This window comes from Lampetra fluviatilis, chromosome 37 (genome assembly GCF_964198595.1).
Source record: "Lampetra fluviatilis chromosome 37, kcLamFluv1.1, whole genome shotgun sequence".
Classification (NCBI taxonomy): domain Eukaryota; kingdom Metazoa; phylum Chordata; class Hyperoartia; order Petromyzontiformes; family Petromyzontidae; genus Lampetra; species Lampetra fluviatilis.
The window spans coordinates 3,279,301-3,299,223 of NC_136311.1; the positions used below are offsets into that span (position 1 = coordinate 3,279,301).

The window sequence follows — 19,923 nt, forward strand, 5'->3', positions numbered from 1 at the left end:
TGAGCGTGGGTTTCTATAGAGCCCCCACGTCGTTCGCAGCGTTCCACGCCGCCATGGAAGTTGATTAAGAGAGAATGACTCCTTTTGGCACGTTCTGCTGCATCCGATGCTGCGGGTGCATCCGAGTCGAGTGGAGGAGAGAGTCGGAGAAAATGTTCCATCGGTGTCTGTGCCAAGCCGTAATTCCTGCGTTCCATCATGCATGCTTGCCAAGCCTACCGATTTAAGTGCTAGGCTGCCAATTGTTAAACCCTTTGACTGCATGCCGATTTTCAAAGCAAACATTGCGCATGCAAAAAAAGACCAAAATTTTGTATAACGGTACGGTTAGCTATGAAAATTGTAACGTGGTTAAAACGGTTAGACCAAAAAAAACCATCCGGCAAGCTCCATTGGAACCTCATTTGCCAGTAAAAAATATGATAATTGGTTTTTTACCCTTTTATCTGGCAACAAAACTGACACCTTTTTTTACAAGGAGTCATGTTTGCATAGACCACAATACCTGCAGTCATAATGCAAACAAAAAACATAACTGATAATGTATGCACTGTCCTTGAAGGACAAAAAACAACTGATAATGTATGCACAGTCCTTGAAGGACAGTGCATACATTATCAGAGTTATCCATTATGACTGCAGGTATTGTGGTCTATGCAAACATGACTCCTTGCAAAAAAGGTGTCAGTTTTGTTGCCAGATAAAAGGGTTAAAAAACAATTATCATCCTGCAAGCTGTCACTTGGACCACGAGGGTTTGCAAGTTTGTATCGTGAACGTTGCACGAGCCACGCCGCATACGGTGCTTGACAGACGGCCGCTGACGACGCTCGGCCGGGCGCTCGCCCTCGTCGTCTGGAGGAGTCGCGATAAATGAGCGGAGAAAGCGCTCGCGTGCTTCTCCTGCTGCTGCTGCGTGTGCACGGCCGTGATAACGAGCGGTACGGGAAGTTGCTTCACGGGCCTCCCCGCTCGCTCGCTCTCTTGGTCGCCAGGAGTTCCGCGTCGCGAGAGAAGAAGCGGGGGCGTCCTTCTCCGAGACGTGAGGTTTCCCCGGGCCCGTGTCGGAACGTTCGATTGGCGATGGTGCGCTGTGGGTAAAATATTTGCATTGTCTGCTATCGTGGGTTGTGACAAATCGCCCTCGCTCTGTGACCCTGGACAGTTGATCAATTGTGATGATTCAGGATCACGATTCGATTTAAGAATCGATTTTTTTTTACATTGTGGTGAATGTGGCTGGTGGCGGTGGACATGAAGCCATTGCATACAAAATGCACGAAAAAAAATATTCTGCGATTTGGTGAATGTATCACACTAGCTTAGGGAATCGACATCAATCGACGAATGCAAGTTGCACTACACCCCTCTATTTGCACCGACGTTTGGCGTTATCTCAGTGGAGCAGGCTGCGGAAGGGCGACATCCAGTGGCACATGCCTCCACCCACTGGGGTTGCTACCTATCCTGGTGTTCCCAGGATCATCCTGGGAATTCAGTAAGTCATCCTGAAACTTGAGACATCCGTTTTGTGGTTCGCATTACAACACCCGACTCCACACAATGCGTTTACACGCTTGGTGGCGGAGCGGCGCCCCCCAGTCAACGCCACTGGTCCCCCCCGTGTGACCTGCCCTCCGTCGGGCCCCAGTCCACGGAGAGATCGCGTGTCCAACGCGGTGTGACCGAGGCACGCTGCAGGTCATGTGTTTGTGTCTTCTGTCGCCGCAACATTGCGCAGATGTTCCCTGTGCACGTTTTACATTTCTCCTGAACGTTGTTATCCATGACCCGCAGACTGTGATCCCCACTGAAAGACTTTCCGGGGGGTGCACGACCGACCCGTGATGTCGACCATGCGAACGGTTGAGAACCGCAGATTTACAAGCCGTTCGTTGCCACGTATTCCGGCATCTTAAGAGATGTTTCTTGCCATGTTTTGTCCTGGGTTTTGATACTGTACCTTAGAGGTGGCGGCGGCCCCCCTGTTTCGTACGCTCCTGCGAGAGAGCTAATGCCTCTCCCCTGCCACGTGTGTTAACACGCGTGGCAGGGGAAGACGCCACTCGCTGCAGGAATGAGGCGCGTTTGAAGTGTTGCGTGGTGACCCCCCCCCCCCCCCAGGGCTTGAACCCGCTCGTCTCGCCGAGCGGGTTCCCGTTCCCCCGTCGCTGTTGTTGCTGCTGCCCCACAACGAGGAACGGCCTCACCGCCCATTTCAGCCACGCAATCTCGTCCCGCCCGCTGGCCGGTTTCGCTGACCCCCCCCCCAAACCACCGCACTTCGAATTAAAGATTCTCATGAGATACAGTAGAGCCCCCCCTCCCCCTCTACTCTCTATGTTGAGCGAGTCATTGGTGTGTAATTGCAGGTGACGAAGCCATCTGCAGCCGACTCCACAGAGGGCGGTCTGTGTGTGCGTGTAATCGGCGGCGGGGGGCATTAGTGTAGCAGTGAGCGCACTGCGCGACTGACCTGGCCACCAGAGTTCAGTTCCCGCTCACGGCTAACATCAGTGATGGATATCTGAGCAAGTCGTGGACCTCGCCTAGGTCGGCTCATCCTCAAATGTTCACCCACCTCCTCTTGTGCCTTGATAGGTGTTCACCAGCAGTGTTTGCCCCCGGCAGCCTGTTGAAGGCTACACACGGGATCTTTGTCTTGTGTAATCGGCACTGGGCTTGCCTGAGCACGTCGCTTCACCGAGCTCTCTGCGTGCTTTGTGCGTGTTAGCCGTGGGGCGCTCGCAGTCCCGTCAGCGCAGGGCTGACGACGTGTACGGCTGGGGGTGCTACGCGTCTATCTTTGAAGTTACGAACAATTTTTTGTCACCGTGCACCACTGGATAGCGCGAGGTTTGTGAAAGACCCGCTGTTAAAAATTAGAGCCTCGCGAACGCAATCGAGATGTTGTTGGTCGTGTGCTTGGCTTCAGGCTGCTGTTGCGTGCGAGGCCATTCTGGCTGGAACGTGGCAGGCTCCTGCCTACTTGCCCGGTTGCATCCGTCGGTAAATTAATTGATCCGCGCTCTGTGCTGGGAGCACCGATGCCTCGTCCCCACCACCACCGCTTGAGAATTAGGCTGGCACGGTTTGCGAACCGGGCAAGTGGTCCGAGTACAGGAATCCGCGGCAGCCTTCGCAGCCAAGTCGGCTGTGCCTGGGCCAAGTCGCCTGCTTTTAGTGGGCCGTGGGATCTCGCTTCGTAAAGGGATTGCCTTATCGATGGTGTCGTGCCTGTCTCTGAGGCAGGCTGCGTTCTGTCTGGGTGACGGGAGGCTGCACTTTCTGTCCAGAGGAAGGGGAAGAAGAAGAATAACGAACAGAAATCGTCACTCCGTGGGCCGGACAGGTCACATGGTGGTTGTTAACCCCACGATTGCCGCCACCTACAGACAGTTTCAAAGGATTCCACAGCAAGCTAAATGACGATGCAAACCCAAATGAAACACTCGGCTCTTCTATTGTAGCTGCACACGGCTAGACCTGTGTGTCCCTGGCCGCAACACACATTACCCTGAAGCTTTGTTGGTGAGATAAAGACCACATCAAGTGACTGATTGCACAGTGGCGGCATTGCTGGGCCCATCACTTTACATTGCTTAGATTTCCTTGTTGATAAAGTTTAAAACTCACGTAGAACAGCCCAGGGCATGTATAACGTCGGTGTGAGTTTGGGTGCATGGATACATGTGTCCTCTTGATGAATAAGCTCACAATGCGTGGAATTAATCACACGTATAGCCATCGATTGATCTATGTTGTATGTGGTTCAGCTGTTCCCCTGTAGTCACTAGAGGCCGCTACATTCACCAAAATGTAAAAGAAGGAATTGATTCTTGAATGTAATCGCGACGGAATCACGCCGTTCATTGGATCGCGAGGGGTGGCAATTGTTACACCGCTAGCATGCAGCTACAAGATGAGAGCTGTTTAAACAGCGGATTCCTTGACTCTGTGTCGACTTTAGCTGTCGAATGCGTTTTCTGGGCGGTGCTGCCTGTTGCTCGGCACGATGTCCGACGTTTCGCCCCATGTGCTGAAGAAGCTCCAAGCACGTGGAGAGAGACACTTTGGAGAGCGTGCCACACGACCCTGCGGGGTCGTGCAGCCCCGTAAACACTCCTGAAAGTAAGATAAGGGAGAGCGGCTGGTTGTTGGGTCACAAATGCCTTTGGTGTTCAAGTGGGCGGTGCTGCGCACACGAGTTGCTGCATCTCTTCCCGCTGGGCCCACAGCTGCCTGGTCTCGACTCGTGTGTCAACACGCTGCCCGTTGATTCATTGGCGTGGGACGAGTGCCCTGATGGAGCGGTGGCGCGGTGGTTCGCGCGTTCGCGGTACCATCACCAGCGGTCAGAGTTCGATTGACCGCAGCCAACGTCGGTGGCGAGCGATGTTTGGACCGGTGCTGGTTGGACTCCCCCCACTTCACCAAAAGCCTCTGCGATGGGGGCAGTACGTGGGGAGGCCTTGAGCCATCAGTGGACTCACAGCGGGCTGCTGAGTGATGTGTTGTGATGATGCGGGGGGGTTCTCAATACGGGCATTCTGTGGATGTCTTCACGGCCCCCCCACCCTCTGTCTCCCGACAACGTTCGTGACTTTCACAGGGACCTTCTGCGTGCCAATTTCAATGTCAACAAGCTGCTTTGTTACGTTCGCTGCACTGGAAAACTGTACTTTGAGTGTCCTCTAAAATGGGCCGCAATGCTCATTATTGCTTGCTGCATATTTCCCTGAAGCATTTGACCGATGATCAAGATTTTTACGGGGATCTGTAGTAAAAAAAATATGCAGAATGCAGCGTTGAGGGCAGTGTGTTGGCTGCTGAGCCCATTCTGGGGAATGTAGCTGGTGTTGGATGGTGTGCGGGTGTGTGTGTGCGCGCATGTGTGTGTGCAGTGGTTATCGCACTACACCACGAACCCAGCCATCTTGGGATTGATTCCCACTCACAGCCAACAGTGGCGTATATCTGAATGGATCCTCGGCCTCTGCTATGTCGATTCAGTTTAAATAAGTACCTGGTGCGGTGTGTGAATAATCAGCACTGGAAAGACGAAAGCGGCCTGGCGTGGTACTGCCCCACCACCACCTCATTCACCGTGTCGCCTTTAATAGGCACTCGCTAACTTACACCAGCAACAATAATTTGGATTTATCTAGCATCTCAACACAACTGCATTTCAAGTAGCTGTACAAAATCTGTGTGCTCTGCACACATAGTATACATGCTTAATGAGGAATGTGTGTACAGTATTTGTACATTCGCGTGTGTGTGCGCGATCACGCGTGTGCGCGAGTCCCACGGGACACGTGTCCACTCACCCCCATGTCTGGTGCCTTCTGCAGGAGGCGGAGAGAGAAGACGAAGACCGAAAGACGTAAGTTTCTGTTGCAGCGTTAAACTCGCCTCTGCGTGCCGTCCGCAATCCGCGCAGCCGTATACTTGCAAGTCATCTTCCCGTCTCTAACTCGTCAGCGACATCATCTAACCCCGTGGTTCCCAATTTTTCTGGGTCCGCAGGCCACCGTCAACCGTTGACATTGTTTTGCGGACCGCATTGCGCGCCAATAATATATTTCTCTAAATTCAAACAGCTCTATACGCACCGCTGCGAAGTGTCAATTAAAAGGCCGCGTGCAGGATGGCTGCACAGGGTTTTGTGAATAGAATTGTAGCGTCTGTGAAAGCTCCGCAGACCTCTTCCCACGGCCCTGCGGGCCCACAGGTTGGGAGCCGCGGGATCTGTTCCGGAATGTTTCTTATGCTGAGCGCCAGCCTCCTCGTTGCGGTGCACTGTAGATTAGGCGTGTAATCACTCGCGTCCCCTGAGATCCACTCTGCCGCGATATCGGCTTGCGTGCGTGCGTGCCTTTCAAGGATCAAGCAGATTTTGCCGTTACGGCGAATGCAGTGCCTCTTGTGGGTGCAAGGTTTGGATGAACTAATTGCATGCAACATCATCAGCAGCAGCAGCCGCCATGGTATAGCCACTGCTGGATGAAGGATTTCCCAAGCCGCCATCTCTCGTGGTCTTGTGATGATACACTTGAAAATTAAAGCGGAGCTTATGCGCACGTTTCGATGCGTATATACCAGGCGTATGAATCAATGTAATGGATGAAACGATCCCTTGTGACCTGAACAGGCAATGCCACAAGTTTACAATAATAATTGCACCCTTAATTTGGCCTTGAAAAGTCTCACCGAGTCCCAAGATTCTTCTTCTGGAGAGTCCTGCATTGGGATGTTTGGCCAATTTCATTGAATACGTTTCTGGCTTGTGGGAGAACACCAGGGTCCCCAGGTAAAGCCCACACGTACGAGGGACCAACTGTCAAAGGTGTAGTCCATTGCCATTCTGCGATCTCCTGGCCACGTCGCAGCTCAAGCCAACAACAGCTGGTGTTCCCATGTAGTCTCCTGTCCACGGGTAATGCATTTTTAATTATGTGGCCAAGGTCTTTACGAGGCTGAGCACATTCAGGGTGATTTGCTCGGAGGCGCAGAGAGGCGGCAAAACTCATTCTCCTGGACCGACGAGGAGGCCAGCTTTCATCCCTCCGAGCCGACACGGCGCCCCGAGGCAAGGCAGATCGGGAGCAGCGGGACGTGTCTGCAGCGCGCTGCGGTAGCGTGCTTACGATGCACAAAACCTCCCTGCCGGTGAAGGGACATCGGTGGGCGAGTGACACGGTAGCGATGGGACCAGCAGACGGGGCGTGCGCCGCGCTTGGGGGGTTGGTTGAGTTTTCACCGTTTTCCTCCGCAGAAACTTTAGCGACAGCTTCCTGACCGTCAAGGGAGCGGCACTGTTCATCCCTGGCGGGAACAGCTCGGTGGGACACCAGTTCTCCCTGCGCTGCCACAAGGATGCAGGTGGGAACGCTGCTGACGTCTCTACACTCCGTTCGCTCCCCCTTTTTACTACAGCCCCCCCCTAACGTTCAACCAGACTCCGTTTAAATATCAACATAGAAGAAACGTGTGAGCATCATTTTGTTTTCAAATTAGTTGGGGTATTTATGTGTTGTGGATTGTAATCTGAAATATTTCAGGGCGCTGAGATTCGAGTGTTCCTTTTAATAGGCCCATAATGGCTATTTCATTATGAACCTCTTAAAAGGTCTGGGTGTCTCTGTGTTGGGGTATTTCAACACGATGTCGTAAACCTTAGAGATCTGTGTCTTTCCATCTTGAGGTGTTCCTAATATGTATCAAGTTCATAATGGCAGTGTTAGGTTCATAGTGGCCCTCAGGTTTATAATAGCTGTGGCAATGTTCATAATGGCTGTGTAAGGTTCAGGGTAAAGCGTCGGTGGTTTTTTTCAAGCGCAATTCCATGGAAGTGTTATGAGAATCAAATTCAATGGATTAATCACACCATAGTAGAGGTTTTAGGGTTCGATTGCGTAAATATGAATGTGTCGTTAAACCCGCCACCACCCGACACAGCCCATTAGTAAGGTTTTTCACCTAAACAAATGATTGGGTGGTCGCGGGATTAACGACACATATTTACGCGATCTAACTAAAAAGAACTGTATTATGGATGATATTCGTAGCGAAAGCCTGCATGTTAAACTGATTACTCACTCTGCCTGCCGATTCGTGTCTCTTCCAGAACACTTGCAGCAGCACCTGCAGGCGATGTTTAGCCACATGCGGCCAGAGGACACCATCATGCTGGTGAGCAAGGGCTGGCAGAGCACCCCCCGCCTCGCCCCTCCCCTCCCCGCCCCCCCCCTCAACCCCGCACCTTGAGCTGCTGAGACGCAATTTCATTCCGAGCCAGACATGTGACAAGCGTTCTGGTTGAGATGCTTGCAAAAGCCGCGATAGCTGAGCAAGGGATCGCGGTTTTGGCCGTCGGCAGTGGCTCCGGCGCTCGCACTGCACCCTCGGCGTGTGAAACGCATGTTGACACCGATGTGTCGGGGAAGGCGCACATGCACGCGTTGCACAGGTCAGAGCGCTGAGCTGGCATTGCTGAGAAGCTGAGTTCGAATCCAGGAAGCCACCCATGGTTAAAGCGGGTTCACTAGTCCAGTGAGTTGATGGCCCTTGCCCAGTCACCAATGGCTGACAACAAGAAAAATAAAACCCATTGCATTTGGTTTTTCAATTAATTTAGCACAATTAATTTATTTGTCACATGGAAGACACAAATATTTTTGCTTTGCGTTTATCTGGGAGTGTTATCCTCCTCGTATCAATAAAAAAGGTCACCTCCGCATATACAGTTCCCTAGCACAAGGTTTTATTTACATTTTTTAAAAAATTTAATCTGGATAATCCCTTGAGATGGAAACAACTCGTTTGCAAGGTCTTCCCGGGTTGCGAGTTACGCGTAGCGAACTCGGAAACGAAGCGCAAAGCCCTGCTTGAGTTCCCAAATGCTAACTGCCTCTCGCCACATTGCTGATGGCACAATCTAAATAAAATTGTGTAAAATATCTAACTTCCCAAAATGAAATTCAAGATCCTCTCTTGGGTTCCTCCTTACACACAGTGTGTTAATCTCACTTTGTTTTGCAACTTAATTCTCAAGGTTTTCGGTGCTTTATATATTGGGCAGCGTCTGACCGTCTGGTTCTGGTGGTTTTACAGGTTCCTGAGCAAGTAGAATATTGGAAGCCGATTCACTCACTCACTCTCTTTCGGTGTGAACTTAGGGCAATGACAGAGCCTCGCCCAGCTCACACCCTGCCCCTTCACTGCAGTAATGCCAGTAATGCCAGCAGCGAACTTAAACAACAATAGTGGCAATTAGATTTGAGACAGTCAGACTACCGCGTTGTACGCATCATCGTCTGATGTGTTGGCAATACGTTTTGTGATGCGTATGTTGTGCATGTCGTGCATGCTGTGTGCGGCGAGGTCCATGTGCGATTGTGTGTTGTGCATCGGCAGCTTGTGTGGTGTACGTGGTGTTTGTCTGTACGGATATTGCACATGTACAGCCCTTTTGTCAATCCCCTGCTGGATGAGGGCCTACTCGTGCTTGGCAGGTAGTGGACATGCTTTGACCATGCTTCACCACGCTGGTCAGTGTAGGTTGATGAAGGCAGGGAGCATAAACTTTGGAGGAGCACGGTGCAGTACAGCAAGGTGGTTTGCCACACTATCCTCTGGTGACAACGTATCTCCGCAGCAGCATTAGGCACCTGGTATGCAAGGGAGTGGCCTATCCAAGCACTATCCAGGCTCAATCTTGCTTCGGCCACATTCCGGGTGATCTGATCATGGGCTGTGTGTCTTCTCTATGGTGTGAATTGCGTTTGTGCACGTGCGTGTTGTGTACGTTGCACATGTAAATTCTATGCAATGTATGTATTGTACGCACATATTCTATACGCGTGTTGTATATGTGTTTGACGGGGGCATCGTGAGTGGTGTGTGTATTGCATCGTGCGTATTGTAAATGCTGCGTGTGTGCTATACGGTGCGTGTATTGTGCACCGCCGTGCTGCGAAGACTGGACGTGCGTGTGCTGCGTGTGCTGCGTGTGTGTGCCGCAGGCGGCACACCTGGAGAGCGTCCACCCGACGCGCGTGCGTTACATGACGCTCGTGTCAACTCACGGGAGCCGCAGCATGGAGGAAGGCTTCATCATGGGCCTGGACTTCCGCAACAAAGACAGGTACGGCGGCTGCCTGGACACGGCCAGGGCCGCCAGGGCCAGGGATAGCGTTCGCGTTGAGTCGGAGCTCGGGTCAAATGTAGGTCTTTGGCTATCAAATGCGGCTTGGAAGCTAACCAGACGAGGTCGGCGTGTGAGCTTTAGTGTTGAGCTGTGGGCCACATTAAACACCGGTTTGGGGTTTGTGGTCAGCGATGACCACGGTGCCCGCAGTTGGCACCTCCGAGCGACGCGCGTGTTCCTGTTGGCGGCGGCGCTGCTGGACATCACGTGGACCCGGCTGACTGTAACCGCGCGTGGGTTGTGCCCGCAGTGCCAATTGCACCATCGGCCTGGTCCTGCCCTTGCTGAGCGACACCATGATCCACCTTGACGGAGACGGGTGAGCACTCGTGTCCGCGTGTGTTTGCGTGTAAAGATACCGCTGCGCACCCCCTGGCTCGCTCGCGTGCTGCAAGCATAAATCGACCCTCGATGTCCTTGTACTTGATTCTGAGTTGTCCTCATCGTTGCAGCGGCTTCAGCGTGACGACGTCAGACCGGACCCACATCTTCAAGCCCGTGTCTGTCCAGGCCATGTGGTAAGGATGTTAATTGTCTCCATATAACGGCACTTCGCGTGCGGTCTGTGTGTGTAGTCGACGTATAAACCGAGTCGCGTCGGCGAAGCGGTGGCATTGCACACGGCACGCTTCGGTCGAGCCTCTGCTGTCTCCGCGTGACTCCGTCCGCGCCCCAGGTCCGCCCTGCAGTGCCTGTACAAGGCGTGCGAGCAGGCGCGCCAGCGGCACTACCAGTCCGGCAGCCGCTACGCACGCTGGCTCGCCTCCTACGCACGCAAGGTGGCCTCTGAGCAGAGCTGCCTCAACGAGTGGAACTTCATGTGCGACCTCGAGTCCCAGCGGCCAGAATCGCCAGCGCTCTTCCAGGACACGTGAGGATCCGCACCCACATCAGCTCTCACGATGATGAGGGTGATGATGATGATTACTTGAAGATGGTGGTGAGGATAATAATGATTTGATGATTATGGTTGTGATGGCGATTATGGTAGTGATAGTAGGTATGACCTCCGATGTTGCTCATGGTGGTGACGATGGTGACATTACTACTGCTTAATTCATGCAGCGGTGTCTGTTGTTGTGTGACGCGGTGGTGTGCTGATGCTGCTGCTGCTGCTGCTGCATGACCCCAGGCCCACGGAGAGCGTGTGCACGGAGCGGCAGATCCGGGCCACACTCCGCGAGATCATGGCCCAGTGCGACCTCGAGAGCGTCACCTCTAAAGAGGTGCGGCTGACGGTCCGCGGCGCTCCCCAGTCCCCCGATGTTGGCCCGCCTACTTGCGCGTCCGTATGCTTCCCGGCCTGAAATGCGGGAGGTCTCTTTTCTCCTCGGCTGTCCCTGTGTCGGCATATTTTCCCTCCGAGACATTTGTACTGCTCACTTCGTTTCTCCTCAAGTCCACGCTTAAGACCTTCCCCCTCTGCCTGTGATTGGTTAGCCGTCCAATAGCACCATCCTCCGTTTACCAACCTCTCTCCTCCTACTCCCCTCTCCTATCGTCGCTCCTTCCCTCTCGAGTGTCTGTCCTGCACGACGCACAGCGTTAAGGATGCCATCGCGTTGGATAAGCTGTACATGGAGACTGTATCGAGGGCGCCACGGTGGCGAGATGTTAACGACCTCGCCTGGTATACAGGAGGTCGTGGGCTCTATCCCGACCTTGACGCCTGCTGTATATTTGGAGTTTGCGTGTCTCTCTTCCTGTGGTTGCGTGGATTTTTCTCCGGGTCCTCCAGTTTATCCCTCCACATTTATAAATATGCGTTTAGAGTATTTGGCTGCTATACATTTCCACACGATAAGCCACTTCGTTGAACAATCACTTTTGGCCAGGTTGCTTCTGAAAAAGAGCTATAGAGCTCAGTGAGCCTTACCTTGCATATCTAGTAGTCTATGTACCTGGCTATGTGCCATATAGCCCAGCTGTCTACCTGCATGCCAGCCTGCTTAAGATCGAGTTTATTTTGTTTAACCAGGAGGTGAGAACTCAATAGACCGGGATAGCCTCGTTTGCAAGAGTGATCTGGGTCCACCAAAAAGACGTGCACAAAATAAAATAATAAAACATAATATCGAAGCGTAAAGGAAGCAGAGCAAATATGACCAGATAGAAATTGGAACAAAAAATAAAAACGCGTTACAGAAAGGAAAAATCTAAATACCACGTGGGCGACGTGAAAGAAAACGCTTCTCCTGTGACGACAGTTGGCGTGCGGACGTATTGATTGTTCCCAATGCCGAGTGGCTAACGGAGAGACGCGGGTTTTTAAAAATGCATGGCCGCTTTTAAAAAAAATTGTTCGGAGACAGATTGGCAGCTCCGTTGCTGCAGGCTCTGGGAACACTCAACCCTGGAGAATTCTGAGTATTCCAATACGTGTCCTTTAAAGGTTTCAAAAACGAGCGTTTTGTAATAAATACCTCCGCATGCAACTTGCGAGAGGAATGTGATGGGAGAGAGTTTGCGTTTAGCGGGGAGCAGGTGCATTCGCCGCGCACGTTCCTTCCGCCTGTTAACGATTTTCCGCCCCCGCCGATTTGACAGATCGTCGCGATTCGTGGTCGCGATTCGATTCAAGAGTCCGTTATATTTTAATGAAACTTTTACTGTCGCGTTTTTTTTATCGCATCTCATTTTTTCTTTTGTTCCAGCAAGTTTGTTCGGATTCCATTATCCCAAATGAGACGTGACAATATAATCCCGTCCGATTTTTATTTTTTCTACATGCGATTGGCTTGAACAACGATCAATCTCGCGCACGCGGATTGACGCATGTACCACGAGCGAAAGAATCGCTTTGTGATCGATGAATCGATACATGCCTAACCATCATCTCATTTTCTCCACCATCAGTCGTCACATGGCGGCTCACGACGACGCCGTACTAACCCTCTTCTCCTCCTCTGTCGCTCTCTCTGGTGTGGCGGTCGCTTCCCCAGACCCGTGCGTTTCTCTAAGTCTGCCTCCTCCTCCTTTACGCCGTCGACCCACCTCTTGCGTGGACGGCCTCTGCTTCTTGCTCCATCCACAGGGGGCAGTGGAAGCCCATCGCTGGTAATTTGTGTTCCTCCATCTCATTTTTGTTTGTGTCGACTTGATTCTTCCCCCTTTTGAACGTCGACAGAACGGGAACTCGGCGTCAACAGAGTTCGTGGTCCAGCTCACGACATGCGTTCCGTTCCATCTCGGTTCGTGACGGGGGTCGACCGGTCATTTATTGATTTAAAAAAACAACGGGGGGTGGGGGGGGGTAGGAGGGGAACGTGGGTGGGTGGGGAGTGGGGGGCAATACTGGTGTTGTTAAGCTGCTGGATGAGGGGGTGGGGGTGTGTCTCGTCCTGGGTCTTGAGCTTCAGGGCAGGAAGGGAGTGGGGGGGATGGGGGTGAAAGGGGCTGTTCAGGAAGGAACCCCAGATGTCCTCCGTTCCTCCTGATTGTGTCCACTCAATAGAAGTCTGCGGCTTTCACATCTTGTGTGCAAAAGTCTCTTGCTCTTGCTTGTGTACAGCTATTGATTTCTGCTGCCAATATTACCCCCTCTCCTCGTTCATCCCCTCTCCTCGGGGTCCAGCATCCCGATACTCAGGACAGACCTGGCATTGTGAATGTCCCTCGTAGAGACCCATCTTGCTTGGTCTTGACATCGAATTTCGCTCTCCAGATGTTGTTCAATTTGCCGAATGCTACCGAGGTTAATCCGGTTTGTTGCTTCAGATCTGAGCTGAGTGAGCTGTCCTTGCAGAGCGTCCGGCCGCGCACAGTTCTCGAACTGCTCGGCGTCATCACTGCCCTGTAACGGTCAGCGCACCGGACTCGCAAATCCAGGGGTCGCCGCTCCGACCTCCCGGGCGTGGCTGGTGAAACAATGGGGGAAAGTTTATTGAATTCCCTCCCGCTCTGTCCGCCCAGCGGTATAAATGTTTGATACCACAGTCGACTGGCGGGTCATGTGTGGTGGGGTAAAGTGTGGGTAGCTCCCAACTCTTCCGAAACATCTCGCCAGCGTGGACGAGTAGGCCAAAGTAACATTTGGAGGCGCTCTCCAGAGCTGGCTAGTGCAGGCCCTTCCACCAACAGTGGCGCCAGGAAGCAGTTGCAGGACTTCACCTTCGTCAACGCGAGTTGCTGCTGCCTCCCAGGAGCAGCAGTCGTGCGGCGCGTGTGACGCCGTCGGCGGAAGCCGCTTGCACTCTGCGTGGTGCGCGCGCCTTGTGCGTGATTGCGTGTGTGGTCACCTAGTTTAGTGGTACTTATGTTGAAGGTGGGGGGGTTAGAAATCCCTCGCACCCGTCCAGAGCCCCCTTTGGCCGCTGTGGTGGCTACAAACGCCATGAGGGGAATGGCCAATGGAAATTGGTCCTCCCCCCATGGCAGTGCTCACCACAGTGTTACCGTCCGGCACCACCGAGGAGATATAAGGGGTTGTGGATTTATAACCCATGGCATCTGGGTCTGTCCCGTGACCTGCCAGCGGGCGTTCGACACTTCACGTGGCCTTAAAGTACACTTGGTCTGGCGCTGTGGTTCACCTGCCACCTAGTGGCGAATGGCGGTTAGTGTGTTCTGCCTATGTTTGCACTCGATAAGTGTGTGTGGGCCCCGTGTATGCGGGCACTCTGTGTGTGCACGTGCGGTGTGTAATCGTGCGGGCGTGCGCTCTCTGCGTGTGCGCGTGTGCACAGATCCGTAACAAGCTGGAGGCGCAGATGGGTTGTAACCTCAAGGAGTACAAGGGCTACATCGACAACGAGATGATCATCATCCTGGGCCAGATGGACAGCCCCTCGCATATCTTCGACCACGTGTACCTGGTGAGCGGTGACGACGGTGCCTCCTTGTGCGCCGCGTGTCCGTGCTGCCGTCTGTACTGACGTCACGGTTCTCCCTCTGGTGTTTTGCCGCAGCTGGGGTTTGAAAATTGGCCGATGGATCTTTTATTTTCTAGCATACATTTGGCGGAGAGCTACTTCTTCTGCCGAGACTTGAATTGGGCCTCTCGTTGAGTTCACTGCCACGAGCGCAGAGGAAGGAGTCGGCATGTCCAGGCAAAGCCAGGAGGCGTCTTAACGGTTCCGTGGAAGAACCCGTTGCTTGCGCTCAGGGCATTGTGCTGGCCGTTGTTGTGTGTTGCCGTCGTGCTGATGTTTGGTGTTCACTCTATGTTCTGCCGTGCCGTAGGGGTCTGAATGGAACGCATCGAGCATCGAGGATCTGAAGAAGAGAGGGTGGGTGCCTCTCGTACGACGTCCGGTTTAAACACCTACATTGCAGCTGTGTGCGCCGTTGGTAGGACGTGTGGGATTGCGATCAGTTCGAATTAGACTCGGTTGAGGTGGCCGGTGGCTCTGGGATCAGGGCCCTGAGCTGTCACTGCTGAGACCCTGCGTTGAATCGTGGGTTTTAGCCGCCTGTGATTGAAGCACGTTCTCAAGCGTAGCGAGTTGATGGCCTCGGCACCATCACCAATGACTGCACAAAATTCCAGGTCCGAGAATTAGAATGATCGCGTTAACTGCCATGCAACGAACATCCGTATGGAAAGGCCTGTGGTAAAGTGCGGCACCCTTATTGTGGATAAAATAGATCACTTTTCGCCGTCTCGGAAGTAGTTTTATCACATCACTTTCTGTGGTCCGTTCTCCAGCACGCAGTCTTACACTCACTGCTCTCGGAGAGTTTTTAATGGATTGTTTGTCACATGACACAACACCGAGGGCATAATTGGAATAAATTTGATAAGAAGACGACATGTATTATTATTGTTTGAATTACACCTGTCTGTCTGTCTGTTTTACAACCCCATCTCTCTCGCTCTCAAGTGTCGGGTACATCCTGAACGTGACGCGGGAAATCGACAACTTTTTCCCGGGCGCGTTCGAGTACCGCAACGTGCGCGTGTACGACGTGGACTCGGTGAACCTGCGCAGCTACTGGAACGAGACCTACAACTTCATCTCCCTCGCCAAGTGAGCCGCACGCCCCTGCCGGCTCCCACGACCCCTCCAGGGCTCTACAGCTCTCTGTCTTCCAGCCCTCTGCTCACAACTACGTACAATAGTCAGTAGGATCTACACAGATTGAGGGGGGGGGGAAGAGGGCATCGGTTGGGGCGACGGGCGAGGCGCCAAGCGCCGAGAAGCCATCTGCAGGAGCTAGAATAAGGTGGCCTTAGGCCGCCGAGATTCTAGTGTATTAAAAAGTGCTCTGCAGAGCGCATGGGAGATTGCTGCCACCTCTACCGTGTGAATCGGAGGTCACTTGAAGGGAGCTCTTAGAGGTACTTGGGTAGTATCTGCTTCCCTGGGCCATTGCCTCTCACGAAGGGCTGCATTGTTTTGCGAGATATCCGGTTGGATTCTTAGCCTCGAGGCGAGAGGCTGACGGCACAATCGGGAAAACATTGAGAAAAAAATGCATCTCGGAAGTCGCTCTGCATTGTCTGCTTCTGCAGGCCATTATCCAACAACGATTGCACTGCACCATTGGAACCTCCTTTGCCAGTAGCAAAATATGATAATTGTTTTTTACCCTTTTATCTGACCACAATACCTGCGGTCGGAATGCAAACAAAAAACACAACTCTGATAATGTATGCACTGTCCTTGAAATTGATTGGTCCACACCCGAGACAGCTTGCGTTGCTCTGTGAGGGATCGGAATGAACGCTTGGTCTCAAAATATGAAGATGACGGCACAATCGGCATTACATTCAGGATAATAAAGACGACTTAAAACAACGCTCTCGTTTAGAAAAGGTTACAATCGCTTTCGTGTAGCTTCAGAGGACAGAGCGGGGGGAAGAGCGGGGGTGGAAGAAGAGGAGCTCGCAGAGCCACGCAGCCCTTACCCAGCGTAGCACGTAAGTGCGGGGGCTTTCCGACATGACACCGCGTGCGCATCCTTGTGTCCCCGCAGAAGCAAGGGCTCCAAGTGCCTGGTTCACTGCAAGATGGGCGTGAGCCGCTCGGCCTCCACCGTCATCGCCTACGCCATGAAGGAGTACGGCTGGACGCTGGAGCACGCCTACTCCTACGTGAAGTCGCGACGCGGCGTCGTCAAGCCCAACTCGGGGTTCATGCGCCAGCTCGAGGAGTACCAGGGCATCCTGGACGCCAGGTAGTACCAGGGACGCTCGTGACGCGTGTGGCCATGAGGCTTCTGTGGTTCAGTGTCAGATGTTTGCCCTCTGATAGTCGGGTATCAAATGTTCTGAGATAGTCCAGTGTCAGATGTCTGCCTTCTTTAATCCAGTGTCAGATGCCTGCCTTCTGATAGTCCATTCCCAGTTGTTCCTTGGTAGTCTCGTCTGGTGTCTATTCACTGATAGTCCAGTGTCAGATGTCTGCCTTCTTTAATCCAGTCTCAGATGCCTGCCTTCTGATAGTCCATTCCCAGTTGTTCCTTGGTAGTGCCGTCTGGTGTCTATTCACTGAAAGTGCAGTCGCGGATGTCTGCCCTGTGATAGTCCAGATTGGGATGTCTGTTCTGTGATAGTCAAGTGCTGGATGTTCTCGGGTAGTCCAGTCTCAATGCAATGCAGTGTGGATTTATGAAGCATCTAAATTAGATCGCATCTCAGACGCTGAACAGAAACGGCAGGCGAATGTTGTTGAGAGAGAGAGAGGCAGTCCGTAGCATGCAGAAGGAAAGGGGCAGGTTGTGAGCCTGGAGTTAAACGGGGGACAGGGAGTCGGCAGCTCGGATAATGGAGGTACCGACAATGAGAAAACTGATAGAAATAAGTAATATTTTAAAATACTATTTTTTAAACACGCTTTAATGAAATTTACCGTACTCGTAATGGTAGAACTCCACGACTCCAGGAAGTGGCCGCAAAGCTTGCCATAACGTAAGGGGCCGTGGTGATTTACAGCCAACGTTAGTTGAGCGTGGACAATTAGACCCAAGCCAAAACATAACATTAAAAATTTATGTTAAAAAATATATACTTTTAATTTTTAATGATAGAATATAGTATTGGCATCGGTATGACATAAGTATACCAAGTTTGCAGTCGATACCACATTGGGAAGTGGCTTAGAATTGAGTTACAATATTTGAGGATACGATGACAACAACAGACAGCGTGAGTTAAATAAAAGCGTGTAACAATTATTTTAGGTGAGCGAAAACCTCACCGAATGACGTATCCCTTAATAGATTAAAACTGATGCATGCATCAAAATGTTGGTGTGAAAATGGAATAAAAAATTCTCTGCTCATGTAACATTTCAGCTAATTGACAACATTGTATAAAGAAGAGATAAAGATAGAAACGATACAAACCAAATGGTGATAAAACGTCTTGAATCGATCGCAACCCCCGAGTTGTGACGATCGATGGGAGGCCGGGGCGGGGCGAGCGATCGCAGCACCCCTGGCGTGCCACGCGCAGGACTCACCCCGCCCGCACGGCCGTGCGCCGTCGCCGTTCACAGCAAACAAAGGCACAACAAGCTGTGGCGCTCCCACTCGGAGGGAGACATCTCGGAGCACGCCACCGACAAGGACATGGACCGCAGCTTCGCCCAGGGCGCGATCGACGGCGAGGGGGGCCAGCCGGCGCCGGAGGGCGAGGACCCCGCCGAGCAGCAGCAGTCGGCTCCGTGCCACCGACAGCCGTCGCCGCAACTCCTCGGCACCGAGGGCGCCGGCGCGACGCTCGCTCCGGCGCCGCGGCCCAAGTCGTGGTCCCCGGACGTGTGTCCTCCCCACGTGACGCCCTTCCAGCTCATCCGCACCGACTCAGACCCGTGCGCGGCCTCCCCCACGGAGCTCGCCGGTGGCAGGTTCGACCCGGGCCTCCCGACCTCCGAGCCCTGCACGCCGACGTCCCTGGAGATGGAGCGGCGGAGGGCGCCGTCGCTGTCCGAGTCGCGGGTGAGCGCGGGGACGGAGAGACGGAGCCACGCGGCGGATTTGTGGCGGCGGCGGCGGCTCCCGTATCCCTGTATAGCTCCAGAGCCAGTGGTGGAAATTCCAAATTCACATGGTGGAAGCTTAAGAAAAAACCTCTGTGGATTTGATTTTATCAACCCCAGAATAATTCTAGGCCGAGTCAACCACGTAACGGAGGTTGAACTGGCAGAATTGCATTACTGTGAGTTGAGTGCTGACCTCGCGAAACGCGGGCAGATTTGTAGAATGATTCACGTTACACGTTACATTACGAGTCGTTGGCTACGTCGCATTTTGATCTTACGGGTCGAATGTTAAGCAGCAAGAAAGAGGCAGCTGTGGGCGCGAATCGGGAAATGGAAATGCAGTGCAGTTTGCGAACAGCAGGGGGTGAGCGTGCGCCGCCTGCAGTGCTCGGCTGTGAGCAGCGCTACCAACCAACTCCTTAAAGTGGAAAGTCGCGAAAATACTCCTCAAAAATCCCTTGCTGATGCGAGGTAGACATTAAGCTGTCATATTATTCAGCATAAACTGATACAAGATCCTGAATACAAACCGCTGCTAAATCCGCACCGTGTTCTCGTTTCAGCAAGTCGCTCGGGTTGTTGCCCGTCGTTTTTGGCGAAACGTTGTCGCTAGGGGTAACTTGAAAAAAAAATCTCTAAACTCGGCAACCCCGCATCTCCGTCCGCCTCGCAGAAACGCACCTTCTCCTTCGAGCTGCCGACGATCCACATCGAGGACATGGAGCGCGACGCCCTGGAGAGCAGCAGCGACGACGACTTCCACCTGGCCGCGGAGATCCTGAGCTGGGAGCCCAGACCGTCTCCGCCGGCGGCGCGAGAGGGCGACGATCCCTCCGCCGCGCCGGCCGACGCCGCGGCCGCCGGAACCGCCGGCGACCCGTCGCCGCGGCGGTCCCCCGGCGCTCGGCCCTCTCCCCTGGCAGTGCTGGCGGCCGACGCGCGGCCCCTGTCCCCGCAGACGCCGGTGCTGGGCCCGTTCTCGCCGGTGCACGCCGCTCTGCAGCCCCAGACGGCGTCGATGGCGGTGAAGACGCACCGCGGCCGCATCGACTTCCTGGCGGTGATGGAGCGCGTGCGGTCGCTCTCCGAGGAGGAGGAGCTCACGTCGCCACCGCTGCGGCCCGAGATGGAAAGGAGGGCAGCCGGACAGGTACGGTGGCAGCTCCACCACACCGCAGCTCCACCACACCGCAGCTCCACCACATGCTGGTATATCTCCAGATTCTCTGGTTTCCTGCCACATGAATCCAGATAACCATGGAACTGGCCAAACATCCCAATGCA

General features: G+C 53.3%; 1 protein-coding gene across 1 annotated transcript in view; it reads left to right on the top strand.

Moving 5' to 3' along the window:
* The window catches only part of LOC144945242 (uncharacterized), a 34,718-nt gene that overhangs the window by 10,592 nt on the left and 4,203 nt on the right, over positions 1-19,923 (top strand). Inside the window, exons 2-15 of the mRNA XM_078873603.1 lie at positions 5,355-5,386; positions 6,779-6,885; positions 7,631-7,695; positions 9,528-9,649; positions 9,963-10,031; positions 10,165-10,230; positions 10,389-10,583; positions 10,845-10,938; positions 14,398-14,526; positions 14,894-14,940; positions 15,535-15,681; positions 16,631-16,831; positions 18,154-18,595; positions 19,313-19,789. Coding sequence (XP_078729729.1) covers positions 5,355-5,386; positions 6,779-6,885; positions 7,631-7,695; positions 9,528-9,649; positions 9,963-10,031; positions 10,165-10,230; positions 10,389-10,583; positions 10,845-10,938; positions 14,398-14,526; positions 14,894-14,940; positions 15,535-15,681; positions 16,631-16,831; positions 18,154-18,595; positions 19,313-19,789 — 2,193 coding nt within the window. The remainder of the gene's footprint in view (positions 1-5,354; positions 5,387-6,778; positions 6,886-7,630; positions 7,696-9,527; positions 9,650-9,962; positions 10,032-10,164; positions 10,231-10,388; positions 10,584-10,844; positions 10,939-14,397; positions 14,527-14,893; positions 14,941-15,534; positions 15,682-16,630; positions 16,832-18,153; positions 18,596-19,312; positions 19,790-19,923) is intronic.